The following is a 26,176-nucleotide window of genomic DNA, read 5'->3' on the forward strand; positions in this document are numbered from 1 at the left end:
CAGGTCCCTGTTCAGGACAGCTAGGAATGGAGCTCTCTCGGGGTCCCGCCGCTGAAACCCGAGTCACGCAGGCAGAAGTGCACGTGGCTCATGGGCCCTGCTCACTTCTGCAGGCGCGGGCATCCCACAGCTCTGCCCACGCTCATGCTGACCATCCGCTCGTCCTATAATTAGTGACTTCACTCTCTGAGTCTCTCCTAATTATCTTTCATACTTCCCCCTCGTCTCGTACGAGCGATCCTCCCTCCGATCATCACATGCTCGCACCACAGCAGGCCCTTATGTGCCACTCATTTTCCAGCGGAGGCAGCTGACGCACAGAGTAAGCCTCAGGCCGAGGTCACACAGCCGGTAGGAGGGGGCGGCGGGTTCCCCCCGGGGCCCTCTGCCTCCACAGCCTGTGCTCTTAATGAGATGTTCCGTGGGGCAGAGTCTCCTCTCGGCACTTGGCAGCGGCCCTGAGGTGAATGCCGACCCACAATGGTTCACTTTGGTTCCCGTCTGTGTGGAGCTGAAAGGGACCCACTCTGCAAACCTGCCTTCACTTGAGTGGGGAGGTTCCCAAACCAGTCCGCTGAGAGAGGTCCCAGGAGCAAGATGTTAGTCCCTTCGCCAGGGTTTCTAAATTTACATCCTTGGCTATGACGGCTTTGGTTTTGAGCCCCATCTGAAAACCAGGTGCCTGAGGTCCGGGCCCTCATTCCCCTTTCCCGTGGACTCCTCTGACGGCCCATCCAGTCTCTTTCCTCAAATTGGGGGGTAGGGGAGTGAATGGAAACTGGTCTGCGTGCCACCATCCATCGTAGCTTCAGCTCAACAGCTCTGGTCAAAGGGAGAAGGCATCGGCATTATTTATTAAAATAACCTTTCTGAGAAGAAAAGGGTTTCCTGAGGACGTCGTGGTCATGCGGCCTGTAAGAACCGTAGGGCTTGACGCCAGTCTGTATGGAAACAGCGACACAGGAGCAGAACTCTTGCCCTCAGGATTCAGACAGACACGGCCCCTGCTGGGCGTCCGCATCCTTGAGACCAGGACCGGGTTCGTTCATCTCTGTATCCTCGGCCCCTGGCACCTGGTGGGCACTTGGCAAGTGAACTGAAACAAATCTCTCTGGTAGAGTCCCTTTGTGATGGACTCGGGCTACGGCCCTAGACCCTCTCCCAAAAGACAAGTGCTCCACCATTCTCAGGTTACCAAAATAAGACTTTGTTTCAAAACGCCATTCCTGCTGTTTTCTCAACAGATTGCGTGGGTGATTGGTTCTTCCAATCAGACATCTTGCCCGAGCAGGAAACAGGCTTCCTGTGCAATCCTTCATTCCACCCATGCATCCGCTCACCCAACACTGAGTCCTGACCGGTCATCTGCTTCAGCCCAGGCGCTCTGCCGGGTGCTGGGATGCAGGGCTGAGGTGATCAGTCTCCACTCATTAACTGCAAGGAGAAGGGCACACTCATCACCACATCCTGCCACATAACGAGCTCCAGCCCAGGTTCATGCTGGTGCTGTGGGAGCCTGGTATGAGGGGGACCGGCCGGGACATGAAGCAGAGAACCTCCAAAGGGGACAGGCCCCAAGACCCGGGCCAGGCAGAGGACGGAGCAGCATCAGCCACGGCCCCAAAGCGTGAGCCTCAAGGCATGGCGAGAACAGCTGGCTGCTACGGAGACGACGGGGGGGCCTGGGCCGGGACATTGCCGGCTGTGGTGGGAGGGTCTGCCTGGGGAAATTCTCCCTCACTCTTGGTGTCCCAACTCAAATATGGCTTTCCTCCATACCTGTCCTTGACCCCCACCGCCATTGTGCCCAGGCAGCCTTCCTCCTTCCCTCCTCGGGTCCTGATACCGTTATCTGTATTTCCCCTTGAGTATTTGGTACCGTGTGTAATAGTTACTGGTCTACAAGTGTGTCTTCCAGCGAGACCGTGAACCCCATAGGGGTGGCCCGGACCCAATTCTCTTTGTACCTGTGACAGCCAGGAGAGAGCCTGGCACACACGGGTCCTCTCTGTGGGCGTTCAGTCGCTTCATGTCCTGGCAAAAGGGTCTGAGAGCATCATTAGTCCCTCATTAGCATCTGATTCTCCCAACTGGACCTTCCTGGAGCTGGCTCCGACTCCCATTTGTTTCTCCTTCAGAGGCTGTGATGTCGAAGAATCTAGAGTATTCTACACTATTACTGTTATTGCTTGAAGTATTATTACACGAAGAACCTAGAGCAGATAAGACGGTCATCTCTGGGCTGATTCCAATTTCTACTGAGCAAAATATGTCTGTGGGCTTTGCCGAAACAGTTCACGGTATTGCCAGTTGCATAGTTGCCCAACTTCCTGCCACAGCGAACAGGAAGCCCAGCTTTGTCCCCTGGGCCAAGGATCTGGTTTTATTTTTATTAGGAAGCGGTGCCCTTAAGAAGCAGCTGAATATGCTGGCTCATTATGGTCGCAAAGAACAGCTTAGCAGGAGTACGCTAAAATGGAAATTGTATTTGGCCTATGCTCCACACTGTGCAAGTGGACGAGTCTCACGAACTCCATGCAGCAGTCCGTCCATCGGCTCCTTGGGACACACTCTGCAACCAGCTGCTCCTGGCAGGCTGATCGGGACGCCGTCCTCCTGGAAACCGTGGCCCCTGCAGGGGCCAGCCTGGCGTGGCTCCGTGGCCGGGGCAGGCCCTGGGCGGCACCTGCCCTCACCACAAGCCAGCCGCTACCAGAGGGCTCTCCAGAGCTTTTATGACCCAGAACTCTGCAGCCCCCACTGAGCCTTTGTCCGTGCACGTGCCTGGAGGCGAAACCCTCTCCGGAGAGCACGCTGGGCCTCGCAGGCCCCCTGAGGACTGCCCCTCCGCGGAGCGTGAGAGTTCTCTTCGCTGAGGCTCAAAGGGGGCAGCAGCGTCCCAAGGTCTGGTCCGAGGTCACTGCCGGGGGGCTGCTGAGAGCACACGGGGTCTGCAGGCAAGGGGAGCCTGGGGGTCCTGGGTTAAGAGAGCACGGGATTGTTGCGGCCTGCTAGCAAGGATGCGGCGAACTGATGGAGAATTCTGGTGAACGGCTAGAGCATTTGGCCCAGTCTCTTAAGTGCTCGTTGAGTTGGATCAAGAGTAATCTTTCTTTGAGACGATTGTGATAACAAGGCAGGAGAAGAAACCGAGAGAGGCTTTGAAGTGGACTCAGAGACAGATCAAACCCACGTTACCTGGCGTCTCATCGGCAGCCTTTGGGGCTGTCTGCCTCTGTAGAGACCCGCACTTTTCATTGCTTTCCAGCTGTTCCACAATTCCGTGGATCGTACAGAACTGAAGAGTAATGCAAATAATTCTCCTCCATAGAAATGCAAATAAATCGTGTCTGGATTATGAGTGGTTCTTGCAGTAACCAGTTATCACTCTGTAATACGAACCAGGTTTGCATCTGTCTGTAAATTCATTTAGAGTGCGCGCTGCAAGTTCCCTTTGGTACCGTTGGAGCACCTTACTGTTCCTTCATGAATTAATGGACTACCTAAAATCTTCAGCACGTGTTCATTTTGTATTTGGATGAGAGCCATGGTTTTACCTTATTTTTTTTTTTTTTTTTGAGAGAGAGAGAGAGAGAGAGAGAGAAACAGCATGAGAGGGGATAGGGTTAGAGGGAGAAGCAGGCTCCCCCCCGAGCCGGGAGCCCGATGTGGGACTCGATCCCAGGACCCTGGGATCATGACCTGAGCCGAAGGCAGTCGCTTAACCAACTGAGCCACCCAGGCGCCCCGGTTTTACCTTTTAAAAAATGTATCCTTTCAGCTGAGTGAGTTGGCCTCTTATAGTATTAGAAACACATGCACTCATTGAACGAGCTTTGGCGATAACCCTGATTGTTGGGAGAGGCAGTCCTTAATCTAATCCTCAAATTGAGCCCTTTGCCTGCACTCCCTGAGCTGCACTAAGGCATTAATTCCACTGCTAAAATAGAATAGTTGAGATCTTTCACCAGCTGGAAAGATTGTCTCTTTTCCTATGAATTTTTTTTACACCGGAGCGCGTGTCCCCCGGGAAGCAGTCACAGGTAATAAACACCCTTACACAAAACTCCGGGCTTTGTTTCTCTTCATTTTTTTAATAGATGCGGGTGTGGTTTTGCCATCACACCTTAAAATACTTGAATTAAAATATAAGATAACTTTGTAATTTTTATTATTAAAGTTAGGCATGCTCACTAATAAATATCTAGAGCTTACTTAAAGCACAGAGAGGGAATCACCACAGTCCCTTGTGAGTTGAAAGCCAGCCCCACTGTCCCATGTCTGCCAGGACTTAATACCCGGCCACCCTCTGCCTTCCAGCTCTCCTTCCCTCCTGGCTCTTTCCGCCTCACCAGAGAATCACCTCCTCCTCCTCATCTCTTAGCCATGCCGTCCGCTCTTCTCCGCGGAGGCCAGAGCCTCCCCGACCTGAAGGCCAAGTGCAAGTGAGTGGCCATGGTCCTCCAGAACGGCTGTGCAGCCCGTGCTCTTGATCTCCGGCCACCCAGAGCACCGTGTTCCCTTGGCTTGACTCCTGCTTCCCTCTTGGGTCCTGCCCTTCTCCTTCCATCCCTCGAGCCATTCCCTGTGACTCGTCTGGAGACTTCGTTTCCTCTCCTCCCCTAACATGCCAGCATTCCTCACTTGGCTTGCTCAGCCACGGTCTTCGCCTCCTCTGTGCCCCCCAGCTAGTGAGCCCGTGTGCTGCCATTCCCTAAAACATGTTTGCGACCTAGACCTCGGCCCTGGACCCCAGACTCATGTAACCACATGTCCCCAGACATCCTCACCCAGCTGTCCCATGGGCTCAGCAAACTCAAACTGCCAGAACTCATCATGTTTCCCCTGAGATTGCTCCTTCTCAAGTTAGAAACCCAGACATCGTTTTGACTCTGTCCCCACAAATATAATAATTATAAGGTTTACCTTATACATGTTTCTCCAACCCATTGCCCTTCTCCATTCCTGCAACCCCTTTTCCCCTGCTGGCTGCCACCCCATCACACGGGTCCTTCCAGTTATCCTCCCAAACTCTGCCTTCCCCGAGCCATCAGCAGGAGCCCTCGAGATGTACATGTGCCCAAGTGAAGCCTCCCCACTCTGCTAGAAACCCTTCAGAGGCCCCTCAGAGAAGGGCCCGCGGCGGGGCTGGGTGCGAGCCCTGAGTTCCTCCATGATCTCCTTCAGCTCCCCCAGAGTGCGTAGGGGTCCACACGGCCTGGAGACTGGTCCCTAGCCCGTCTTCTAGCCACACGGCCAGCCCTGATTCCACCATAGATATTTCATTGCTTAAAGAATAGATTCTAGGCTGATTACTGTGGCACATAGTGCTATTCATCATCCGCCTGCCACCTGCCTCTCCAGATTTATCTCCAGCCACTCACTGCTTTGCCTGTTACGCTTTAGCAACAAGGCATGGCTCGTGGATCCATGCGCACATAGTTCTCTCCCCGTCCCTGCTCCTCTGTCTCTAGTCAACTCCTTGTAGCATCTCCTCCCAGCAGTGTCCCCTGTCTCTCCTTCCAGGGGACACTGTTCCCAGGTCTTGCTCTGGGGGTGGTGGTGTCCCAGATCTTCTCCAGGGGGGCACTATCCCATGTCTCCTGCTCTGGGCGGGGGGTGGGGGGTGGTGTCCCAGGTCGCCTTCTCTGGTGGGGTGCTGTCTCCAGGTCTCCTGCTCTGGGGGTGTGCTGTCCCACGTCATCTTCTCTGGGGAGGGATGTTGTCTCCATGTCTCCCCTTCTGGAGAGGAGTGCTCTCCCTGGTCTCCTGCTCTGGGGGGTGTTCTGTCCCAGGTCATCTTTTCTGGGGGGGCAGGGCACTGACGCAGGTCTCCTCCAGCAGCGATGAATTACCCAGCAGGCAAAGTAGGCCCTGAGGGCACAATGAAGGCAGGACACCAACACATGGAAATATCTAGAAGGAGACTTGTAAGAATATTTTTCCTCCTCCCAAGTTTGCAAAGATACTCTCCTATGTCTCCATTCTGAAGATTTTTACTTTGCATTTCTTTGATTACTGGTCCTGCTGAACACATTTTCCCAAGTTCCTTGGCTTTCTGTGCTTCCTCTCTATGATCTGTCAGTTTCCTTTCCTCTGTTTTTGTATCAAAACCTTAGGATTTTTTCTGTCATGTGTGACACGTATTCTTTCAGTTTGCTTTTTACTCTTTTGTGTATTCCTTTTTGACATACAGAAGTATTTGATTTTTACATAGTTAAATCTGTTGATCTTTTCCTCTGTGATTTCTTTCATTATTTGTATGTTTGGTTGGATAGCTCAACACAAGCATAAAATACTAGTTCTTGTAAGTTTTCCTCTTGTTTTTAAAGCTTTACTTTTTCATACATTTAACTTTTAAATTCATCTGGAATTTAGATGGAAATTCTGATATATGATTTTTATTTTTTTAAATGACCCTCATTTTCCCAACACAATTCACTGAATATTCCATTTATTTATGGATTTTTTTTTCCTTTTTTATACATGAAGAGGACCCGTTTCTATAAAAGTCTATTTGGGGTTTATTTGGACCCATTGATTCATCATCTGTTCTTCTTCCTGGTCTCTATTTTAATTGTTTTAGCTCTGAAATGTGTTTTAATAGCTGATAAAGCAAGTTCCTTCATCTTTTAAGAATTTTGCTGGTTCTTGTCACCTGTTTATTCTTCTGGAAAAAAATTGGAATTATTTTGTCAGCTTTCAAAAATAGTCCCTTTGACTTTTTAGTGATGTTAAATCTATGATGAGTTTTATGAGAACTGACCTCTTGGAGATTCTGTCTTTCCACCTAGAAAATAACCTGCTTCTCCATTTTGTTAGCTGCTTTTTTATATCATGTAGGGAAGTTTGCAGGCTTATACTCACAGGCTCTACATTTCTGTGTCAAAGTTGTGCTAAGATTCTGTCCTGTTGCTGCCAGGAATAGGATTTTCTCTCTGCTCCATCTTGCAGCTAGCTCATTGTTGGAGTATCATGACAGTCCTGATGTTCAAGTGTTTGTCTCCTGTGCACCCGCTTTCCATATTCTCTTTTTATTCTAACGATTTTCCAGTTGATCCTCTTAAGTTTTTGAGGTAGACAATCATATCTTCTCCAAATAATAAAAACTTATTGTTTCTTTTTTTTTTTTTTAATGTTACAGGGTTAGCCAGGATAATTTAAAAGAATAATCAGCATAGTAGCGAGTCTTTTGTTCATCCCCTGATCTCAGTGGAACGTCTACCAGGGGTTTACTGTTACGTATGATACTGATCTTTTGTTGCTTACTGATATATAATTTGCATATCATGAAACACAAAGATCTTAAGTGAGTTTTTACAAATACACATACACCACATAGCTCCTACCTCAAATAAGGTACAAAATGTTTCCATCCTCCGGGAGGTTCCCCTGTGGCCCTTCTCAGTCTGTCCTCCACCTGCAAGGACCAGCACTCGGCAGGCCTCTTTCCCCACGCAGCCTGTTCCTGAAGTTCATATAAATGAACGGGATCTTGATTTGAAACAAGTTCATCATGATCTAGTACATTCTTCCCATTCATGGTTCTTAGGATTTTTAAAACATCTTTTTTTTTAATATTTATTTATTTGACAGAGAGAGACACAGCAAGAGAGGGAACACAAGCAGGGGGAGTGGGAGAGGGAGAAGCAGGCTTCCCACCGAGCAGGGAGCCCGATGCGGGGCTCGATCCCAGGACCCTGGGATCATGACCTGAGCCGAAGGCAGACACTTAACAACGGAGCCACCCAGGTGCCCCGAATTTTAAAATACCTTTATGGAAACTTCTTCTAAGCCAATTATTCCTAAAATAACAATATTCCATTTAGCAATACCCTACAACTTCCTCCTATGAATGTCCTTGGCTCCACAGCCCTGAGGCGGATTCCTGAGGTCCTGCCCTCCGCAGTTCAGAGGTGACACACTGAGGGACGTGGTCACCATCATGATGCCAGGTTCCCGAGCCTCAAACTCCAAATTAATGTATTTTTCCTTAACTTGGAAAGGAACACTGTCTTCCATAAGTGAATACCATACTTGCTCTTTTCTGAAGACGTGCTAAAAGAAACGTGAGGTTGGGAGAACATGTCTCGGTCTTCTGCACGTCTCACCGTGTCTTGGCTGGAGGCAACCATGCAGTGGGCGTCTCTGCCACCCAGACAATGCCTATTTCTCCCAAGCAACTTAGCAGCTTCCTTTTCAAACTCTGCCATCCAGCACATCACTTTTCCCTTTGGTCTCCTGGAAACCCAGAGCTAAGCTGAGTGCTTAGCTGGACTACCTAAGTCCTCCCAGGTGCTCAACACTGCCTTCTCATCCTTAATGATTTTGGATTTGTTTATTTTTTATTTTAATTTTATATGCAATTTTATGTATATTTTCACTTCAGGTGTTTAAATCTTCTTTAGAAGCAGCAGACCTCTCTCTCTCTCTCTCTCTCTCTCTCTCTCTGCATATGTACACATGCACACGGGCGCACGCACTGAGCGACCGAGTGAGCCAGACCACAGTCCTTATCCACAGAGGCCATACAAGGTCACTGAGCAATGCAGCAGGAAAGCAACTTAAACGCGACAGACGGACCCGGCAGGGGGTGCAGGCAGCTTTGTCCTGGTGTGAGGTTCAGAGGCAGCAGGAGCAAGCAGGAAGGTTGCTTATTCTGAATTGGTGATTGAATTCCCTGGAAGGAAGGGCGCCAAAGACAACTGGGAGCCCAGGGGCTGGGCCTGGGAACTGCAAGCCCACTGAGGGGCGTTGTTCTGGGCGGATCATCGGCTAACCTGGCTGGAGCATGCTGAGTCCGAGGTGACGTTTTTGGGGTCCAGGTGGCAATTTCCCACAGGCCTGTGTCTTTCCCCGGGCCTAGAACGTTGTCCTGGCCACAGCTTTCTTGAGCAGGGCATCTTCTATCAGTAGCTGGTCTGCGACTAGCTTTTGGGGAGCACTCTCTGGGGCCCGGGGCCTCTCCCCAGCCCCCTCCCAGCATCTTTGGGGAGGCAGGAAGGGTCTGTCGTCCTTCACAGGGATAATCTCTGAGCCGTGTGGCTCAGCTCTTTCTTCTGTGGTCCCAGAGCCTTCTCAGCCAGGGCCCGGGAGCTGTCTCGCACCCCACTCTCCATTAGCTCACTTGCTCCCGAGTGAAAGCTGTTCCTGACTGGCTCTGCACAATACGTTCAACATCTTCATCCCCGCTTTTGCTATTACGTGCTTAAAAGCTGACAGGCTTTGAGCCATTTTGCTTGCCCAAATTGCAGAGACTTTGGTCTTCATGCGTCAAGTCATTTTAATGCTGTCTTTGAAACATAGCTCACACAGGTATCTACTAATAGCCTCCGAGTTGTTAGGAAGTATTTTCTGTCTCAGCTCATTTTTCTTGGGGCTTTTGCATATTGAACCTCACATTAATGGCATTTGCTCCCATTTTAAAATCCGTGCAGGAAGACAGAGTGTGTCACAAATACTTGCTCATCTTTGTTATCTTGCTATGCCGTGGGCCCAGAGAGGGGCTGAGGTGGAGGGCTGGGGGTTCTCACCCTCTTGGCTCCCAGCCCTCCGGCAAGACACGGGGGTGGGCCCGGAGCCCGAGGTCGCCCCCGCAGCCCTCGCTGGTGCTCATCTCTGGTGGGCCCTTTCCAAACGCATCGCACACGCTGGGTAAATTCCTGCCTGGGTTAGCCTGTAGGACTGCTCAGTGCAGATGCAGCGTGGCCCCTGCGATGTGTCTGCCCTGAGGCTGGGGCAGCTTCGATGCAGAGAGGGCCGCCTGCTTCCGCCCGGCCACCAGCCAGCGAAGGTTCGAGCTCTCCAAGGTCTGACCCGTTGTGTGGGGCACACCAGCCACAATCATGATATGGCTCCTGCCCACAGCCCGGTTCCCCTACACTTCTGGATTCGTCCAATCCCTCTTCCCAACCCCCCTGTCTTCTCTCCACCTCTCTGAAGTGGATGGCTTCTCCAGTTCAGCGCCCACACCCTGACCAGGAGTGCATGTCCCCTTGTGGACCCAAGCCTCGAGCACCTTTGGGGTCTTACAGTGCAGAGGCCCCAGTCCCTTGGACATGAAGAGCGTAAGGTCCCAAAGCCCGTTGCTGACTTTACTTTGGCCGCATTCCCTAGTGGGGGGAGGGAGGTTCATTAATTTCCCAAATGCTCAGCGCTTTGGTTCTAGACTTGGAAGGCCACGCTTTGTGCCTTTTCCCTCTGGCCCTGCACACTTTCTTGTTGCTCTGATGACGTCAGCAACAGAGAATGCCCTTCCCAAGTGAGGGACACCAAACCATACTTTAACCCTCTGCTCCTTGGGGCTTTGTCTTTGGTAGGGAATAGCCCCCTGCTGCCTACCCCTTCCCAGGCCAGGGAAGTTCTGCGGGTTGTGGCCGTTCCTCCCGTGATCTCAGGCTTCTCTCTCAGGGTCGAGTCACTGCATTCTTCCAAACTTGTGCTTCAGTTCACTCGTTCTAGATAGTTGTGATGCCTCGATGGCGTCTGGTCCATCCCGAGGACCTTGTCATCTCGTGTTGCGGGCACGGCCCATCCTACCAGTGTGCCGTCTACCCACCAAGCAGGACGCTGCAGCACCACTATGAAGTCAAGTCCTCTCGGTCTTGCAACAGTTTGTAACCAGAGTCTTCTTTACCCTTCGCAGAACTAGTTATTATCTGCGCTTCTCTTTGAATGTCCAGACGAGCTCTGAATGAGCCGAGAGACACCGTTCCGTAGCGCCAGCTGAGCTTGCCTCCGAGTCCCCACTCCACCTGGCGTAGACTAGGGGCTTGGGGGCGGGGACTAGCTCTCAGCCCCAGCAGCCAAACCAACGGAGGTGGAAATGATTTGTTGTCTGGGCCTTGAAATTTCGTTTCTCGGTTCACGTTACAATCAGAACTTCAGGTACTTGGATGTCAAGAAGCAAACGGTGATCATCCCACCAAATTAATTTCAGTGACTCAGTGAGCTGGACGCTGAAATGTAGGTAGGAGTGGTCTCCGAAAAACTTGAAAATAATTACACAAAGCACTTGAAAATTCATGAAAATGGTTTTTAAAAAGCAATAGAATGCCCCATGCCTGTTTTGTTTCATTTTTTCTCACACTCTATTTTCCAAGTTTTTGTTAATGAATAGGTATTTTTGTGATGTCTTTTATATACATGTATAACTTTTATATACATATATAATTTATATATGTATATAAAATTTATATGTAATTGTATGTAATTAATATATATATTTTATATGTATATGTATTTTTTTTTTAACCTTCTTGCATTACTTAGTGGGCATGCGGTTCTGTGGGTGGACTCAGGTTTTGGATGGCTGATGTCGTTTTAGAGCTCTCACTAAGGGAAAACTATTCAGAACCAGAAGGGTCTCTGCGGGGCCTCGGGCAGGGCCAGTGCAGATGCGGGCTGAGAGCTCAAGGCCCCTCCGTCCTTGCGCCTTCCAGAGTGGACGCTAGCCTCCTACCATGAAGGCCGTCGGCGACTACTGTTTACAGCTGCGGAGGACGCGGCCCCTTGCTGTCCCTCCACCCCACAGACGGCAGGACCTCAAACACTGAGAGATGAAGTGAGCCGCGTCTGGGACAGTGGGACAGCCCCATCGTCCCGGGCTCCAGTGTCAGGAACGGTGGCAGTGGCTTGAAACTCGCCCTGACCCTGTTGTGCATGCCTCCCTGTGTGAGCTCACATGCCCAGCTCCGTTCCCTTGTCCCGTGGAGCACGCAGGGCCTCCCAGCGCAGGTCCCACTCCGCGTGCCCCAGCTTGTCCCTTCCCCGCCTGGTCCACATCAACCCACTGACGGACAGGCCTCTTCTTCTCGTCAGATTTATTTTAGAACAGCTTTAGGTTTGCAGAGTTATTGTGAAGATAGAGAATTTCCAAAAGCCCAACACTCAGTTTCCCCTCTCATGAACATCTTCCATCTGTATGGTACGTTTGTCACAGTGAATGACCCAGTACCGACATGTCTGTTATTAACTGAAGTCCGTGCTTTATTCAGATTCGCTCAGTTCTTCACGACTGTCTTTTCTCTGTCCCGGATGGGATCCCGGATGGGTACACCACACCACATCTGTCTCCTCAGGCTCCTCTCAGCAGGCCACTTTCTCAGACATTCCGTTTTGATGGCCTTAACAGTTTTGAGGAGTGCCAGTCAGGTGCTTTGTAGGACATCACTAGGTTGGGATTTGGGGATGTTTTTCTGATGATTAGACCAGCATTCTGGACTTCTAAAAGGAAGAACACAGAGCAAAGTGCCATTCCCGTCCCTTCACATCGGGGGTGAGTGCCATCAACAGGCCTTACCGCTGTTGACGCTGGAGAGGCCTTTTAACCAGTGGGAAGTGCAACTTAACTTGTGCCCAGGCTTAGATTCTCACCTGTCCTGAGTGTGCAGTATCTTCCTAAGAAGCCCAGAGTACTTATATTCAGTGTTTAAACAGCCAGTGTGCGGAAGGAGAGCCTCTCATGAGTGTGGCATGGCTGAGTTTCTTGGAAGCTTTGGGCCAAGACATAGTTGTGCTTCTGGTTCTATGACTAAGCTCTTGACTTGAAAGCTTGAGTACTAACTGTGACCAGTAATGAGAAGTCGGAAGAACAACATGCCTTTATCTGGGAGTTTCTACCCAGGTAGAAAGATCAGACCACGATCCATGGTTCCATCCCCCTGTGTCTCCTTCTCATATGAACAAGAGGATAATCATACCCGCCACAAGATTATTGTGAAGGTTAACTATGTACATATAAAGTCACCCCAGGTGCCCAGGACATGGCAGGTACTTTCGCTGAACAAGTATTGATGGAGCCCCTGCTCTATGTCAGGCACTCTTCTAGGTGCAAAGGATCAAACAGTGAGTAAAATCGATTTAATGGAGTTTATCTTGTGGGTGGCTATCTAAATGGGTGTCATTTATTATGCATATTATTGTTATCATAACCTAAAGCTTACACTTTAGGAGACACAGTATGCAGACTCTTGTAGCCAAAACAGCATCAGAATTCAGAAAATAATAAACGTGCATCTTAAATCTTCCACTTAACTTGCTCTGTAACCTAGGGGAAGTTGTTTTAATGCAAGAATGTTCAAGGCAGGGCGCCTGGGTGGCTCAGTTGGTTAAGCGACTGCCTTCGGCTCAGGTCATGATCCTGGAGTCCCGGGATCGAGTCCCGCATCGGGCTCCCTGCTTGGCAGGGAGTCTGCTTCTCCCTCTGACCCTCCCCCCTCTCATGTGCTCTCTCTGTCTCATTCTCTCTCTCTCAAATAAATAAATAAAATCTTAAAAAAAAAAAAAAATACAAGGCAAAGCATCAGTGAAATCGCGTTTTTCATCTACCAAACATATGATTTAAGACGGTCACAATGCTCAATGCTGGCAATGTTGCGATTAACAGTCACTTTCTAGAAACTTTTTATTATGAAAAGTGTGACACATACACAGAGGTATTCATGCGTTCACTTTTGACACCATCAACATATGACCATATTGGTTTCATTGAGTCCCCACCTTTCATTTTGTTCTGTTTTTGTTTTGCTAGGGTATTTTTAAGGAAATCCCAGACATTATGTCATTTCAACCTTAAGTGATTCAGTAAATAGCTCAACTAAATGACGTCACACACAACAAAATTAATGGCAATCCTTAATATCATCTTATACTCAGTCCATATTTATATGTCCCGAATTGCTTTTTTTATGTGTTTATTTAAATTCTGTTAGTTAACATACAGTGTAATATTAGTTTCAGGTATAGAATTTAGTGATTCATTACTTCCCTACTACACCTGGTGCTCATTAGGACACGTGCCCTCCTTAATGCCCATTATCCAGTTACCCCATCCCCCAGCCCACCTCCCCTCCAGCAACCCCCAGTTTGTTCTCTATATTTAAGAGTGTTTCTTGGTTTTTCTCTTTCCCTGCCCATGATTGTTTGTTTTGTTTCTTAAATTCCACATAGGAATGAAATCATACAGTATTTGTCTTTCTCTGACTGACTTAACTTCACTCAGCATTATGCTCTCTAGCTCTCTCTGTCTTGTTGCAAATGGCAAGATTTCATTCATTTTTATGGCTGAACAAAATTCCATTGCATGTATATACCACTTCTTGTCTATCCATTCATCAGTCAATGGACACTTGGGTTCTTTCCGTAATCTGCCAATTGTAGATAATGCTGCTATAAATATAAACATCGGGGTGCAGCTGCCCCTTTGAATCTGTATTTTTGTATCCTTTGAGTAAATACCTAGCAGTACAATGACTAGATCATAGGGTATTTCTATTTTTAACTTTTTGAGGAAGCTCCATACTGTTTTCCAGAGTGGCTGCACCAGTTTGCATTCTACCAACAGTGCATGAGGGTTCCCCTTTCTCCACATCCTCACCAACACTTGTTATTTCTTACGTTGTTGATTTTAGCCATTGTGAGTGGTGTGAGGTGCTATCTCATTCCAGTTTTGATTTGCAATTCCCTGATGATGAATGATGTTGAGCACCTTTTCATATGTCTGTTGGCCATCTGGTTGTCTTCTTTGGAAAAATGTCTGTTCATGTCTTCTGCTCATTTTTTTAACTGGACTCTTTGTTTTTTGGGTGTTGAGTTTTATAAGTTCTTTATATATATTTTAGATACTAACCCTTTATCAGATATGTCATTTACAAATATCTTCTCCCATTCTGTTGGTTGCCTTTTAGTTTTGTTGATTGTTTCCTTCGCTGTGCAGAAGCTTTTTGTTTTGATGAAGTCCCAATAGTTTATTTTTGCTTTTGTTTCCCTTGCCTCAGGAGACATAGCTAGAAAGAAGTTGCTATGGCCAATTTCAAAGAGGTTACTGCCTGTGTTCTCCTCTAGGATTTTAATGGTTTCCTGTCTCTCATTTAGGTCCTTAATCCATTTTGAATTTATTTTTGTGTAGGGTGTAAGAAAGTGGTTCAGTTTCATTCTTTTGCATGTGGCTGTCCAGTTTTCCCAACACCATTTGTCAAAGAGACTGTCTTTTTCCCACTGGGTATTCTTTCCTGCTTTGTCAAAGATTAGTTGACCACAGAGTTGAGGGTCCATTTCTGGGCTCTCTATTCTGTTCCATTGATCTATGTGTCTGTTTTTGTGGCAGTACCATACTGTCTTGATGATGACAGCTTTGTAATAGAGCTGGAAGTCCGGAATTGTGATGCCACCAGCTTTGCTTTTTTTTTTTTTTTTTTTTTTAGGATTACTTGGCTATTTGGGGTCTTTTCTGGTTCCATACAAATTTTAGGACTGTTTATCCCAGCTCTGTGAAAAGTGCTATTGGCATTTTGATAGGGATTGCATTAAATGTGCAGATTGTTTTGGGTAGTATAGACATTTTAATAATATATGTTCTCCCAATCCATGAGCATGGAATGTCTTTCCATTTCTTTGTGTCATCTTCAAATGCTTTTTTAAAAATTGACTTTTCATGGTTGATTCTTTTGAATCCAAATCCAGATCCAAACAAGGTCCATCCATTGCTTTGGTGGTTCTGTCTCTTGATCAACAAGAGCCCCGTGTCCCTTTCCCCTGCTGTCGTCTGGTGCAGAGACCAGGGTGTCTGTCCTGCAGAATGTCCCACACCGATTGCTTCCTTGTGGTCATTTAATTGTTCCTGCATCTCTTTAATTGCCCAGAGACCAGAATGAGTTTGCATCAGCTTTTGGTTCCATGTGTTTTCTTGGATCCCATGTGTGCGTCTGTGTGTGTGGGAATGTCTGCCGCCTGGGTGTTGCTCGGTACTTCCCACTGCCTCTCACAAGGAGACGCTGGAGGCCCAGCTGCTCTTTTAGTGATGTTCAATCTGCTCCCAAGTCTAGGAGGTGGTGGCCTGTAAGGACAGGGGGCATTATTTATACCTCCCTGAGTCTGGGTTTTCCTCTCGTATATACCTCCTCCCCAAGAAGATTCGCGTGGTTACAGCTATGAATTCACGTCCAGACTGCAAGCTGCCACACAGACATCAGGTGTCAGTAATAATTATGGTCCCTCTGGCAATGAAAATTTTCTTTGAAAAAGTCTTTTCCTTCCTCGGATACCTTTAATTGAGAACATGGTAAGGCTCTTTTTTATTGGAAATAAAAAAGCTTCCAGTACATTTGTGACGATTGAAAACCGCCCGCTTTTTCACCAATCGACAGAGCAAAGGAGTGATTAACTCCTCGCGGATTCTGGGCACTTGAAGCCAAGAGAAAGGCCAGTGATGCCCGTGTGGGGTAGAGGTTTGTTTAATAGCCTGGCTGAGGAATACCAAAATTCCTTCGGCTTCGAGATCAGAGGTACAAGAGGCATCCCTGAAGGGGAGGAAAAAAGCTAATGGAAACGTTTATGGGATGGTTTCCTTTATCAAAAGAATCTTCCACATCTCAGCCCCTCCTGTCTGAGGACCAGGAGGAGCGTCTTTTAAAGGGATTTTGCTTACGGATTGTCAGGGACAGACCTGCTCTTTACATTTTAACGGTTCTCAGCAAGGTTGCAGTGCAGAGCCTTGTGAGGGAGCAAATCCTTCCCAAACCACTTTTTTTGTTCCTCTCTTTTTTTAGTACAAATCAGAGGGCCCATGAGATGGATCGGGTTCATTTGTATTAGTTTTCAGTTTAATCTCTCTTCCTGCCAGACCTTTTATCTTCTAGGAGGGAGAGGGAAAAGAATAAGTGGAGTTCTGTAGACGTATCCAGAGGCCTGAGCCGAGCCCCCGGGTACAGGGCAGATTAATAGGCCCTTGTTGCCCAGGCAGATGGGGCCGCAGATCCCGCTGCTCAGGTCACACACTTGGAGGAGCTGTCTACACTCTGAGCGGAACCTGGGAGGGAGGGCATGTGGGGTGGGAGAGGCGGCGTGGGGTGCTCTCTGCCCCCTTCGTGCTGACACGCATCGGCTCTGTCAGCGGACTCGGCCACCGTCTTTTTGAGTTTGCCTCTTTCTGACCTTGGACTCTGTACCTGAATGAGCAGGTGAGCCATTCGCTTACAGACACTGAGGTCTGCAGGAAGAGAGGGATGGAAGATAAGTTTTATTGAGCGCTGCATCAGTCCCACAGGAAGCAGGTGGCCCTCTTGACTTAGAGCAGTCAAGGAGGGAGTCTGCAAAGGGAAGGTCTGCCCAGGTGTGGGTGGAGAGAGACCCCGGGAACCCCAGGGCTGGAGCCAGCTGACTCAGGACACAGAGACAGGGAGCTGCAGTGCCCAGAGAGGGAGGAAGAGCAGGAACATTTGGGTGAAGAATGCGATAGTCCTGGGCCGTCTCCCCATGGGTAAGAAAGAGCCCAGCTCTGCCAGGCAGGTCGTCCCGGAACAGGGTGGGGAGGTAGAGACGGATGAGGGGCAGTGGGAGGGGGACAGGCCCATCCAGCAGGGCCTGGATGCATCAGCTTACTTCTCCTTCAAACCAATGACGGTTTCGGGAGTTCTATGTTATTTCCCCATTTTTTTCTTCCCCATTGAAAAAAAAAGTTTTATTGTGGTAATACATACATAACATAAAACTTAACATCTTAGCCATTCTTAAATGTACAGTTAAGTGGTGTTTAGTACATTCACATTGTGCCACCCATCTCCATTCTCATCTGGCAAAACTAAAACCGTGTATCCATTAAACGTGACTCCCCATCTCCCCCCCCCCCCCCGCCCTGCCCCAGCAGCTACCATTTACCTCTGTGTCTGCGGATCTGACTCCTCCAGGGACCTCAGTGGACCTCAGGGGCCTCATCAGTGGGATCCTACACAACCTGTCTTCTTGTGACTGCCTTATTTTCAAGGTTTAGCCCTGGTGGAGTGTGTGTCAATCTCTTCTTCTTCAAAGCTGAATAATAAAATATTTCGTTGTAGGGCTAGACACATTTTGTTCATCCGTCCATCCATCGATGAACATGGGTTCATAACAAATATCTCTTTGTGACCCTCCTTCCATTTCACTGGGGTATATATTTTGAAGTAGTTCTATTTTTAGTTTCTTGAGGAGCCGCCATATTGGTTTCTGCAGCGTCCACCCCATTTCACATCCCCACCAACTGTGCACGAATGTTCCAGCTTCTCTATACCCTCGCCCACACGTGCCATTTCTGCTTTCTTTATAGTAGTCATCCCCGTGGTTGTGAGGTGGATCTCCCTGTGGTTTTGACTTGCCCCGCCCCCAGCTTTACAGAGGAAGCTCAAACAAAAGTGAACAGCAGTCTACAGGAGAGCGTAGTCAACTGTGACCACTCTGCATCCATTGTCTTCCAAAGGAAAACTGTATCTCCGCTGGAGTGTGGCTTGGCAGGGAGAGGTGCTGCTCCCCACCAGCAGTTACATGGATGCAAGGGAGGGCTCTTGCATCGTCCATGTGGACAAATGGCTCTTTCCTGTAGGGGAGCTGCTTAGCAAACCAGACCACCATGAGCTGTCTGATGCTTCTAGAAGGGTCTCAGACTCCCAGCGCAAAAAAGAGAAATCAGTGTGAGGTTTTTCGTAGTTCACTGGGGATGCACACGTTGCACTTTCAAGGAAACATAAAGAGCAAGGGATCCTCATCAACCATAGATTACCTATATCACTGAAAATCAAAAGCCAAGAACACTGAAATGCCCAGCTGGTGCTGAGGACTGCATTCCCAGAAAGCCGTTTTTGGAAGCAGCTTTATTTGAAATAATTAAAAAGATTCAGCCTTTGTAGCCCAACTGGCATCCTGCTCCAGAGCGGCATAACTTTTTGTCGAGGAATCTAGCTAACAGAGTCCAGCTTCGTTGTAGACGGCTCGGCGTGAGAGCCAACACAAGTTCCCCTTGAGAGGCTCATTTCATCTTGGAGCAGGCTGTGGTTATTTCTTGGTGACTCCTAAGGAAGCAGCGCACATTTCCGATGAGCCCCCGGCACAGACTTGTGAACCCTCATAGTTAGGTCTTTAGGTTTTTGCCAAAGTGGCAGTGATCCGGCGTGTGGAGGGCACCCGTGGCTGGTGTCCTCCGCAATCCGATCGCTGCCCAATGCCATAGTGGAAATCATGGCTCTCCTCTCTCTGACCGTCTCCAGTGTGGGTGAAAGGGATTTGGGCACCACTTCCAAGGAAGAAGACAGACGGTTTGATTTCCACAAGAACCCCTTCCCCCCAATTTCACCTCACCGATAACTTGAAAATGCAGCTCAGGCATCATGACGATTCCAAATGAGAAGTGACAGTGGGTGTTCAAAGTCATTGCCAGGTCTTGTTCATTCCAGGGCATCATTCTACTAAATGATCAGGCCGAAAGCATGTTTCAACTCTGCACCAAAAAAAAAAAAAAAGAAAAAGAAAAAAAAAAATCCCACAAAGGTGTGGGACCCCAGCAGAACCCTCTGAAGCCTTGCAGGCAAGAGCCCATTTGGCTGACAGAGTCGCTCTTCCACACCTGCCGGAAAGCTGGGTGCAAAGATATTCTAAACTAGCTGCGAATTTCATTACGTCTCTCTCCAGCCAAAGCCACTGAGGGGTGTGGTGCTGTAATGGGCCACCACGCAGATGGGTTGCAAAATGCACAGCCCATCTGTCTTTATCATGCTCATTTCCTCTTTTATTAAGATGTTAATGAATATAGTTTTTATTTATCATTTGGTGACATGTGCGGCATCCTTTTCTGGGAGACAAGTCTGCAATCTGCCTCACCGTGTGAGCTGACAGGGAACGCGGGAATGAGGAATATTTTGGTTCTGTTCAAACTGCCACATGCAGGTTGAAGGAAAAGCCACTTTACTTGCTGACAGCAGCGTGAGGACGATGGGCGGTCTTGGGGTTCAGTGCCGGGCCCAGTGGCTACCGGTGGCTAGCCACGTGGCCACGAGCCTTGGTTTCCACTTCTGTGGAATGGGGATAACCACTCCATCTGCCAGGAAAGCAAATGAGAGAACTTATGGAAATGTAGCTTGCATTCCCTTATTATTATTCAGACATGTGCTTGTATGGTTCTGAATTCCTTTTGCTCATTCTTTCAGACTCTCCATGGAAAGTACATCTGTCAAACGTCGGCCCCGAGATGACAGGTGTCACCGTGCGTGGCCTGACTCCAGCTCGCACCTATCAATTCAGGGTGTGTGCCGTGAATCAAGTGGGCAAGGGCCAGTACAGCGCAGAGACAAGCAGGTGTGTGATCGCTCAGCCCGCAGTGGGGACGTGGGGCAGCTTGGGCCCGGAAGCAAGACCAAGCATCCAGTAGGAGGAGGAGGTTGATGGAAGGAATCAACCTCCGTCCCTTAGGAGCGGTGGCAAAAATGTGTGCAGGAGAGACTAGAACGAAGAGAGGAACACGGTCACTTGTGTGTTGGACGCGCTGATTTTCCTTCATTGCTCTGAGGGAAGTTTCTCCGACTTCCGTGGTGCTCGAGCTGCACCAACACAAGGCGTTCCTGAGAGCACAGCCCCCTGTATCCAGGGGGTGAGGTGCTTTGACCGTGTCTTCGTGCCCTCTGTCCACCCGGGCTGCCGGCAGGACAGGAGCTGGTGCTGCCATCTTGGCAGGCGAGCGTCTGGCAGGGCACGGCGTGCTGGGGGTGGTCCTGACCTGGGACCATGGCTTCACCCCATTTCAGTGTGCCCTCCCAACCAACCTGAGCATTCGCTGGGCCCAAATAGTGGAAGAGTTGAGACCTACGTGACTTTTTTCAAAATGTGGGCGTTTGGTATGAGAAATATTGAAAGAGCCAAAGAAAAAAATAATTTGGAAGGTGTCTCAGGCTGTGGGCCGGCAGCCTGGCTCACTCAGGCTTGTAATCCCTTCCCAGAGTGGAGGTGCTGTGGGTTATCCAGACAGAATAAGGTCACCTCCTGTGTCTTCCTGGTTGCTGGCTGGACTGATTCTCTATTATGTTGATTTGCTGTACCTATTTCGTGCATGTCCTTTGAGTTTGATCAGCTGTGTGCTTCGCTTTGTTCATCACTTGATTTTGGTAAATAGTTAGGCTCCAGATTCAGCCAGACAGAGAATGCCAATGGGGACCGTTTGTCTCAGATGCTGATCTCTCTTTCCCTCCCCATATTCTATTTCTAGGTTGATGTTACCTGAAGAGCCGCCCAGTGCTCCGCCAAAGAATATCGTGGCCAGTGGGCGTACCAATCAGTCCATCATGGTCCAGTGGCAGCCACCCCCAGAAACAGAGCACAATGGGGTGCTGCGTGGGTACATCCTCAGGCAAGTAGCCTGTGTTTGGCCATTTTTAGACTGTCGTTATAAAGAGTCAGGGGTCTGTATTGCTGGGATTGCAAACTCAAAGGTCTGTAGGAGCCCAACAGTAATCAAGAGAATCAGGCCAGTGTCCTACTCTAGGGAGTGGTGGGGACTGTGGCAAACAAGCAGCTGTGGGTAGCCTTGCAGGGGCAGCTTCTGCATATCCAACCGTAGCATGTCCATGTGTGTATCAATGGTTGCATTTTGGTAGAAGAATGAAGAGGGATATTCTAAGTCTGCGTCAAGCCATGCTATTCATTCCAAATCTTTCCTTTCTGTTTCAGTTTTTACCAGGGGCATGCATTATTAATAGAATAACTTTTAATTAATAATAATGCAGTTGGTTTCATTGCTGGCCGGTTGTTACCAGGCTAGCTCCTGTGTTCAGTATTGCCAGGTTTTCTAGCGTTTCAAAGAGATTTTTAAAACTCTAGCTTTTTACATGTGATCTCACAGTTTCTAAATGTCGGAAATGAAGTCAGTACGTTTTGAAACACAGAGCAGGCCAAATTCACACCTCCACAGACCAGATAGGGCCCAAAGGGCGGCCCGTTTGCTTCCTCTGCCTTATAAGGGGCAGTCAGGCTTCTAGGAACATTGAGAGGACTCTACAAGAACTTGGCTGGGTTAGAGAAAAGAAATCTGTTTTGCCAAAACTACTGCTAATCTTGAAATTGCACCAAATGTGGTAATTGCAGTGGTTTGTTGATGCCAGTAGGGAACAGGAAAAAGTAAAGCAATATTAAAGGGTATTTATGAAAGCTCTTCTACAGCCACGGACGTATTTGTTCAACGACATGCACTTTGTCTCCCTCCGCAGCCTTATGAGGCAAGAGCCATGGGTGTCCATCACTACCTTCCTCTCAATGCCAGGCCCGTGCCTTTGCTGAGCTTGTGGTCAGCAAATACTGGGTTTTAACAGAGGTCGAAAGGGGCTAAATGTAATGTCTTAGTTACAAAAGTGTAGCTTCTCTAGCTCTGTGCTCTTTGCATACGGAGGACCACTCCTTCCAGTATCTATTGTTGTAATCATCCACTCCTGGTTTAACACACATTTATCCACATGCACGTCATATTAGCCCATCACAACCACTTCACTGCTCTTCCCAAGTCTTCCTCAAGCTTGTGAATTATCCTCTAAACACAAGCTAGATCATTATCTACCTGAAGTGGTTTAAATGTGGCTGTCCCTCAGGGTACATGGAGCTGGAGGACTGGAATCAGCACTTGGGGCCCCTTTGGTCACTCTGCCCCCAAGTGCACTCCCCCCTTTCAACAAGAGACTCTGAACTGGCCCCTTCAGGCAGGGGGCACCTGTGGGCTCGGGGCAGTTCCCAGTTCCCTCCCGAAAACAGGCTGGGGCTTCCCACTGCACACAGGCCCAGATCTCAGATCCCAGAGCTGTCACTCATGTCCCATGCTCGTCAGCTAATGAAAATAGTTTCCTTGCCCTCCCCACCTGGCCCTACACATGCTTGTCATCTCGGCTGCCTCCACCTCGTCTTGAGCACACAGAGAAGGTTCCTCAGGCTCCAGCTGCCAAGTAAGGGCTTTAAAAGTCAACCCACAGAACCAAGCTCGGGGCGAGGACTTTTATAATAAAATCTCTCTGATGTTACAAGGCCCCATCAGGAACTGCACGTTTCTCTATTTTGTGGGATTACCACCGTTAAAAGGATTTTGTGTGATGGTGTTAAGTGCTGGGAGAGAGGGCGTCTGTATTTGTAGGGGTTTAAATCAAGAAAGTCCTAAAACGAGGGTAGCCAAGGCCTGTGAATTTCAAAGTTTTCAGAAATTAAAGACCCATGCCAAAATGAATTTGCTTGGAAACATTTCCGAATAATCCTCCGGTCTGCAAATCAGCTCTGTTTGCAACTGTGTATCCTCCAGGGCTCGAGTGTCTGTGTCAGAGGCACAGCAGAATCCAGGAAGAAACAAAATGGAAATAAATCACTGTTGTGGCTCCAGCTGTAAGAAGTAGTTAGGATGTGTGCGCAGTAATAAAATATTTATAATAATGGGCAGGGTGCTTCTTTGAGAGGAGCATAGGGGTTATGTCCTTTAAAAACATTCTCCTGTTTATTTCCATATAAAAAAATCATTCTGTCTGAGACAGTCTCCCAGGCAACGTATCCCACCAGTCAGAGGACGATGCCCTGCACTTTCCTTTTAATTGTGACCTTCCCAGACATCCTGTGAATATTACAAAAGCACCCTGAGCCACGGGTCAGAATGGACCAACCTGCCTGCTGCAGAAAGGAGGACAGCCCGTTTCCAAGACACGAATCCCGTGGTTTGTTTGGCGTGATTGTATGAACAGGGGTCTAGGAGAGGATGCGGCTTAGTGTCTCGGCTTAGTATCCTTCCTAGCTGCGCAGTGTTTCCAAACCAGAAATAGTTATGGCGGGCTTTACACTGTCACGGCTCTTTGGCACCCATTGTTTCATTTTATTCTTGCGACAACCCTGTGAAAGGCCATTATGATGATGTCATTTTCGGGAGTTAAAAACCAGGGCTCAGAGATGTTAAGACTTCGCTTGAGGCCATGCAGCGTGTCGGTCTTCTTCCCAGCCTAAGCCTTCTGGAGCTGACCTCTTTGCTTTTCCCTGGAATGTGTATTGTGTAGTGCTGGGTCCACACTAATGAGCTCTTCTTAAGCGATCGTGCCCAGCACGCGCCATGTTGGTTGTAAGTGGTCCTGGGCACCATTCACATGCCAGGTGACCCTGGGTGTGGGGCCGATGCTTACCTTCTTCCAAATGGCTAATTGTCTCAGTGCTGTTTATTTTGTAGACAGGGAATTTAAGCGGGAATATCTGGCACGTGGGTTACTCGATGCCAGGCCTCTCCCTGGGGGCCGCCTTGAAGACCATGATGTCATGTAAATGAACCTAACCCCCTGCTTAGGAAGCGCACCCACACTTGCTGGGTGCAGGCAGTTCAGTAAAGGAATACCAATTCAGGAGGTGTCAGAAGTGGATGGACTATGAGGCAAAAATGCGGGGTGAGACATTAGCCTTCGCTTTTGCCCGTCCCTGGCGCCCCGCGCCCCCCGCCCCGCGAGCTGCTGCTTCAGGCAGAAGGAGGCAGGAGGCCTGGAGCCTTCTTGCTGAGCTGCCTGCTCTTGGCCCTGAGTCTTCCCGCCACAGGCCTCGCCTGTATGGTCTGTAGCAACAGGAGCTTTTCCGCCCTTGGAAAATCCGGGTTTTCACCAAGAACCTTTTACTGCCTTCCCCGCACTTCCGTACCGCTCCTGTAGCTGCCGTTCTCTTTGGAGAGCTGTTTTCCCTGGAAGGGCCCGAATCGGGGGGGTTCTTTCTCCCGACGGCAGCAGCCTGGCGCGGGCTTCCCCTTTGTGCACCGGGCCCCTTTGGGGCGTCCCCCTGCCCGGGATGGCGCAGGGAACAGGGCATCCTCCGCAGCCTGCGGTGGGGCTCAGTGTCGGTGGGGAACCGGACCCCAACCCGTCGTCGGGGGTCCCTCGCCCAGGGTCCCCTCCATCTTCACCCTCTCCCCCTCATCAGACAAGGCCGCATCTTCCCGAGGCGAAGAGCTGCTGCTTGGACAGGATTTGGGTGTTTCTGAAGCCGCAGGATGGCCAAGGCAGGTCCTCCCAGCACATGCCCCTCGCTTGGCCCCGGGGAACCAATCCCCTTCTAAAAACAAAATCAGGAAAAGCATTTGCTCTTCCAAATAATGCTACAAAAGTCCTTCACACATGGCAATTTCCTAATTTATACGTTTTCTAAGTCCAGAGTCGTGTTTGTCACTTTTTAAAATAAATACAACTTTAGATTTATGTCTTTGTGGGGGGGAGTGAATTATTCTGTTTATTCTACACGTTGCCTTTTTTAACATCAAGGTAAAGTTGGTCTGTAACCCTGTTACTGTCAGGCGTACACCGTAATAATTCACTCTGTATACACTGCAGAGTAATTGCCCCGGTGAGTCTGGCCACCGCCCGTCACCGTACAGTTAACCCCTTCGCCCATCTCGTCCGGGAAACTCCCCTGCAGAGCAGCCTGTCCTGTAGCAACGGACTAGTACCGGAAGCCACTCGTTCCGGCGCTGGGACCCACGTGAACAAATCTAGAAGCCCAGAGGGAAGAGCAGGCCGAGAAGCTTCTCTGCTTCTCCCCCATTTCAGAGCCGCGGGAGGAGAGCGTTGCTCCCAAGTTGTCCGTTTATGGCAACACCCCGGCAGAAATCATGGCTGGAACTTTCGGCACTAAGTCACTGTGCTCCCCAGACGAGTCACACTTAAAAAGCCGTCACTTTTCCTTAACCGTTTTGCCCAGAGCTTATGATCGCTGTGAGACTCAACGACCCCTTTTTGGAATGGCTGGCTTAGGAAGCCGTGTTGTCTGGGGCTGACCTCTGTCTTCACTCTCGTCTGTTTACCTCGTTTCCCTCCAACTGCACCGAGCGAGTGCGGGTGCGCCCGCTGCCTGGTTCCAGCCGTTTCTCCCTGCTCTGCTGCAGGTACCGCCTGGCAGGCTTGCCGGGAGAACACCAGCAGCGCAACATCACCAGCCCGGAGGTCACCTACTGCCTGGTGACAGAGCTGATCATCTGGACGCAGTACGAGATCCAAGTGGCAGCCTACAACGGGGCGGGCCTGGGCGTCTTCAGCAGGGCCGTGACCGAATACACCCTCCAAGGAGGTAAGCTTGCCTTCCTGCGCGGTGGCCCGGTCTTTGCTGGGGAGCAGGCCACGCTGAGTTTGTCTGGAGCGTGGGAGAAATGAAAAGAAAGGGCCCGAGCCTCTCGGGGGCGATGAGAAGGAAATCCATCACTCACGTTACTCAGTCTCTCTGTTCCTAAACAACAGCTGTACCGTAGAAGGACACAGACAGCATCCGAGCTGCTGTCTTCTGGGTGGTAACGCACCCTTCAGCTAGTGCATGGGCTCTCGGAAAGATCATGCCACCGCCTGTTTCTAAACAGAGCGATGGTGCGATTCACAGTAAAGCTCTCCCTGGAGTCCCAGGCGATACC

At 49.3% G+C, this 26,176-nt stretch overlaps 1 protein-coding gene across 4 annotated transcripts in view; it reads left to right on the forward strand.

Annotated features, from left to right (window-relative positions):
• SDK1 (sidekick cell adhesion molecule 1) overlaps positions 1-26,176 on the forward strand; it is a 616,964-nt gene that overhangs the window by 409,424 nt on the left and 181,364 nt on the right. For all 4 annotated transcript variants that reach the window (XM_034988284.1, XM_034988283.1, XM_034988282.1 and 1 more), the window contains 3 exons: positions 19,950-20,097; positions 21,002-21,142; positions 25,661-25,842. In XM_034988284.1, the coding sequence (XP_034844175.1) occupies positions 19,950-20,097; positions 21,002-21,142; positions 25,661-25,842 (471 nt within the window). The remainder of the gene's footprint in view (positions 1-19,949; positions 20,098-21,001; positions 21,143-25,660; positions 25,843-26,176) is intronic.

The sequence above is a fragment of the Mirounga leonina genome, unplaced genomic scaffold, assembly GCF_011800145.1.
Source record: "Mirounga leonina isolate KUSES-001 unplaced genomic scaffold, KU_Mleo_1.0 Mir_454, whole genome shotgun sequence".
Classification (NCBI taxonomy): Eukaryota; Metazoa; Chordata; class Mammalia; order Carnivora; family Phocidae; genus Mirounga; species Mirounga leonina.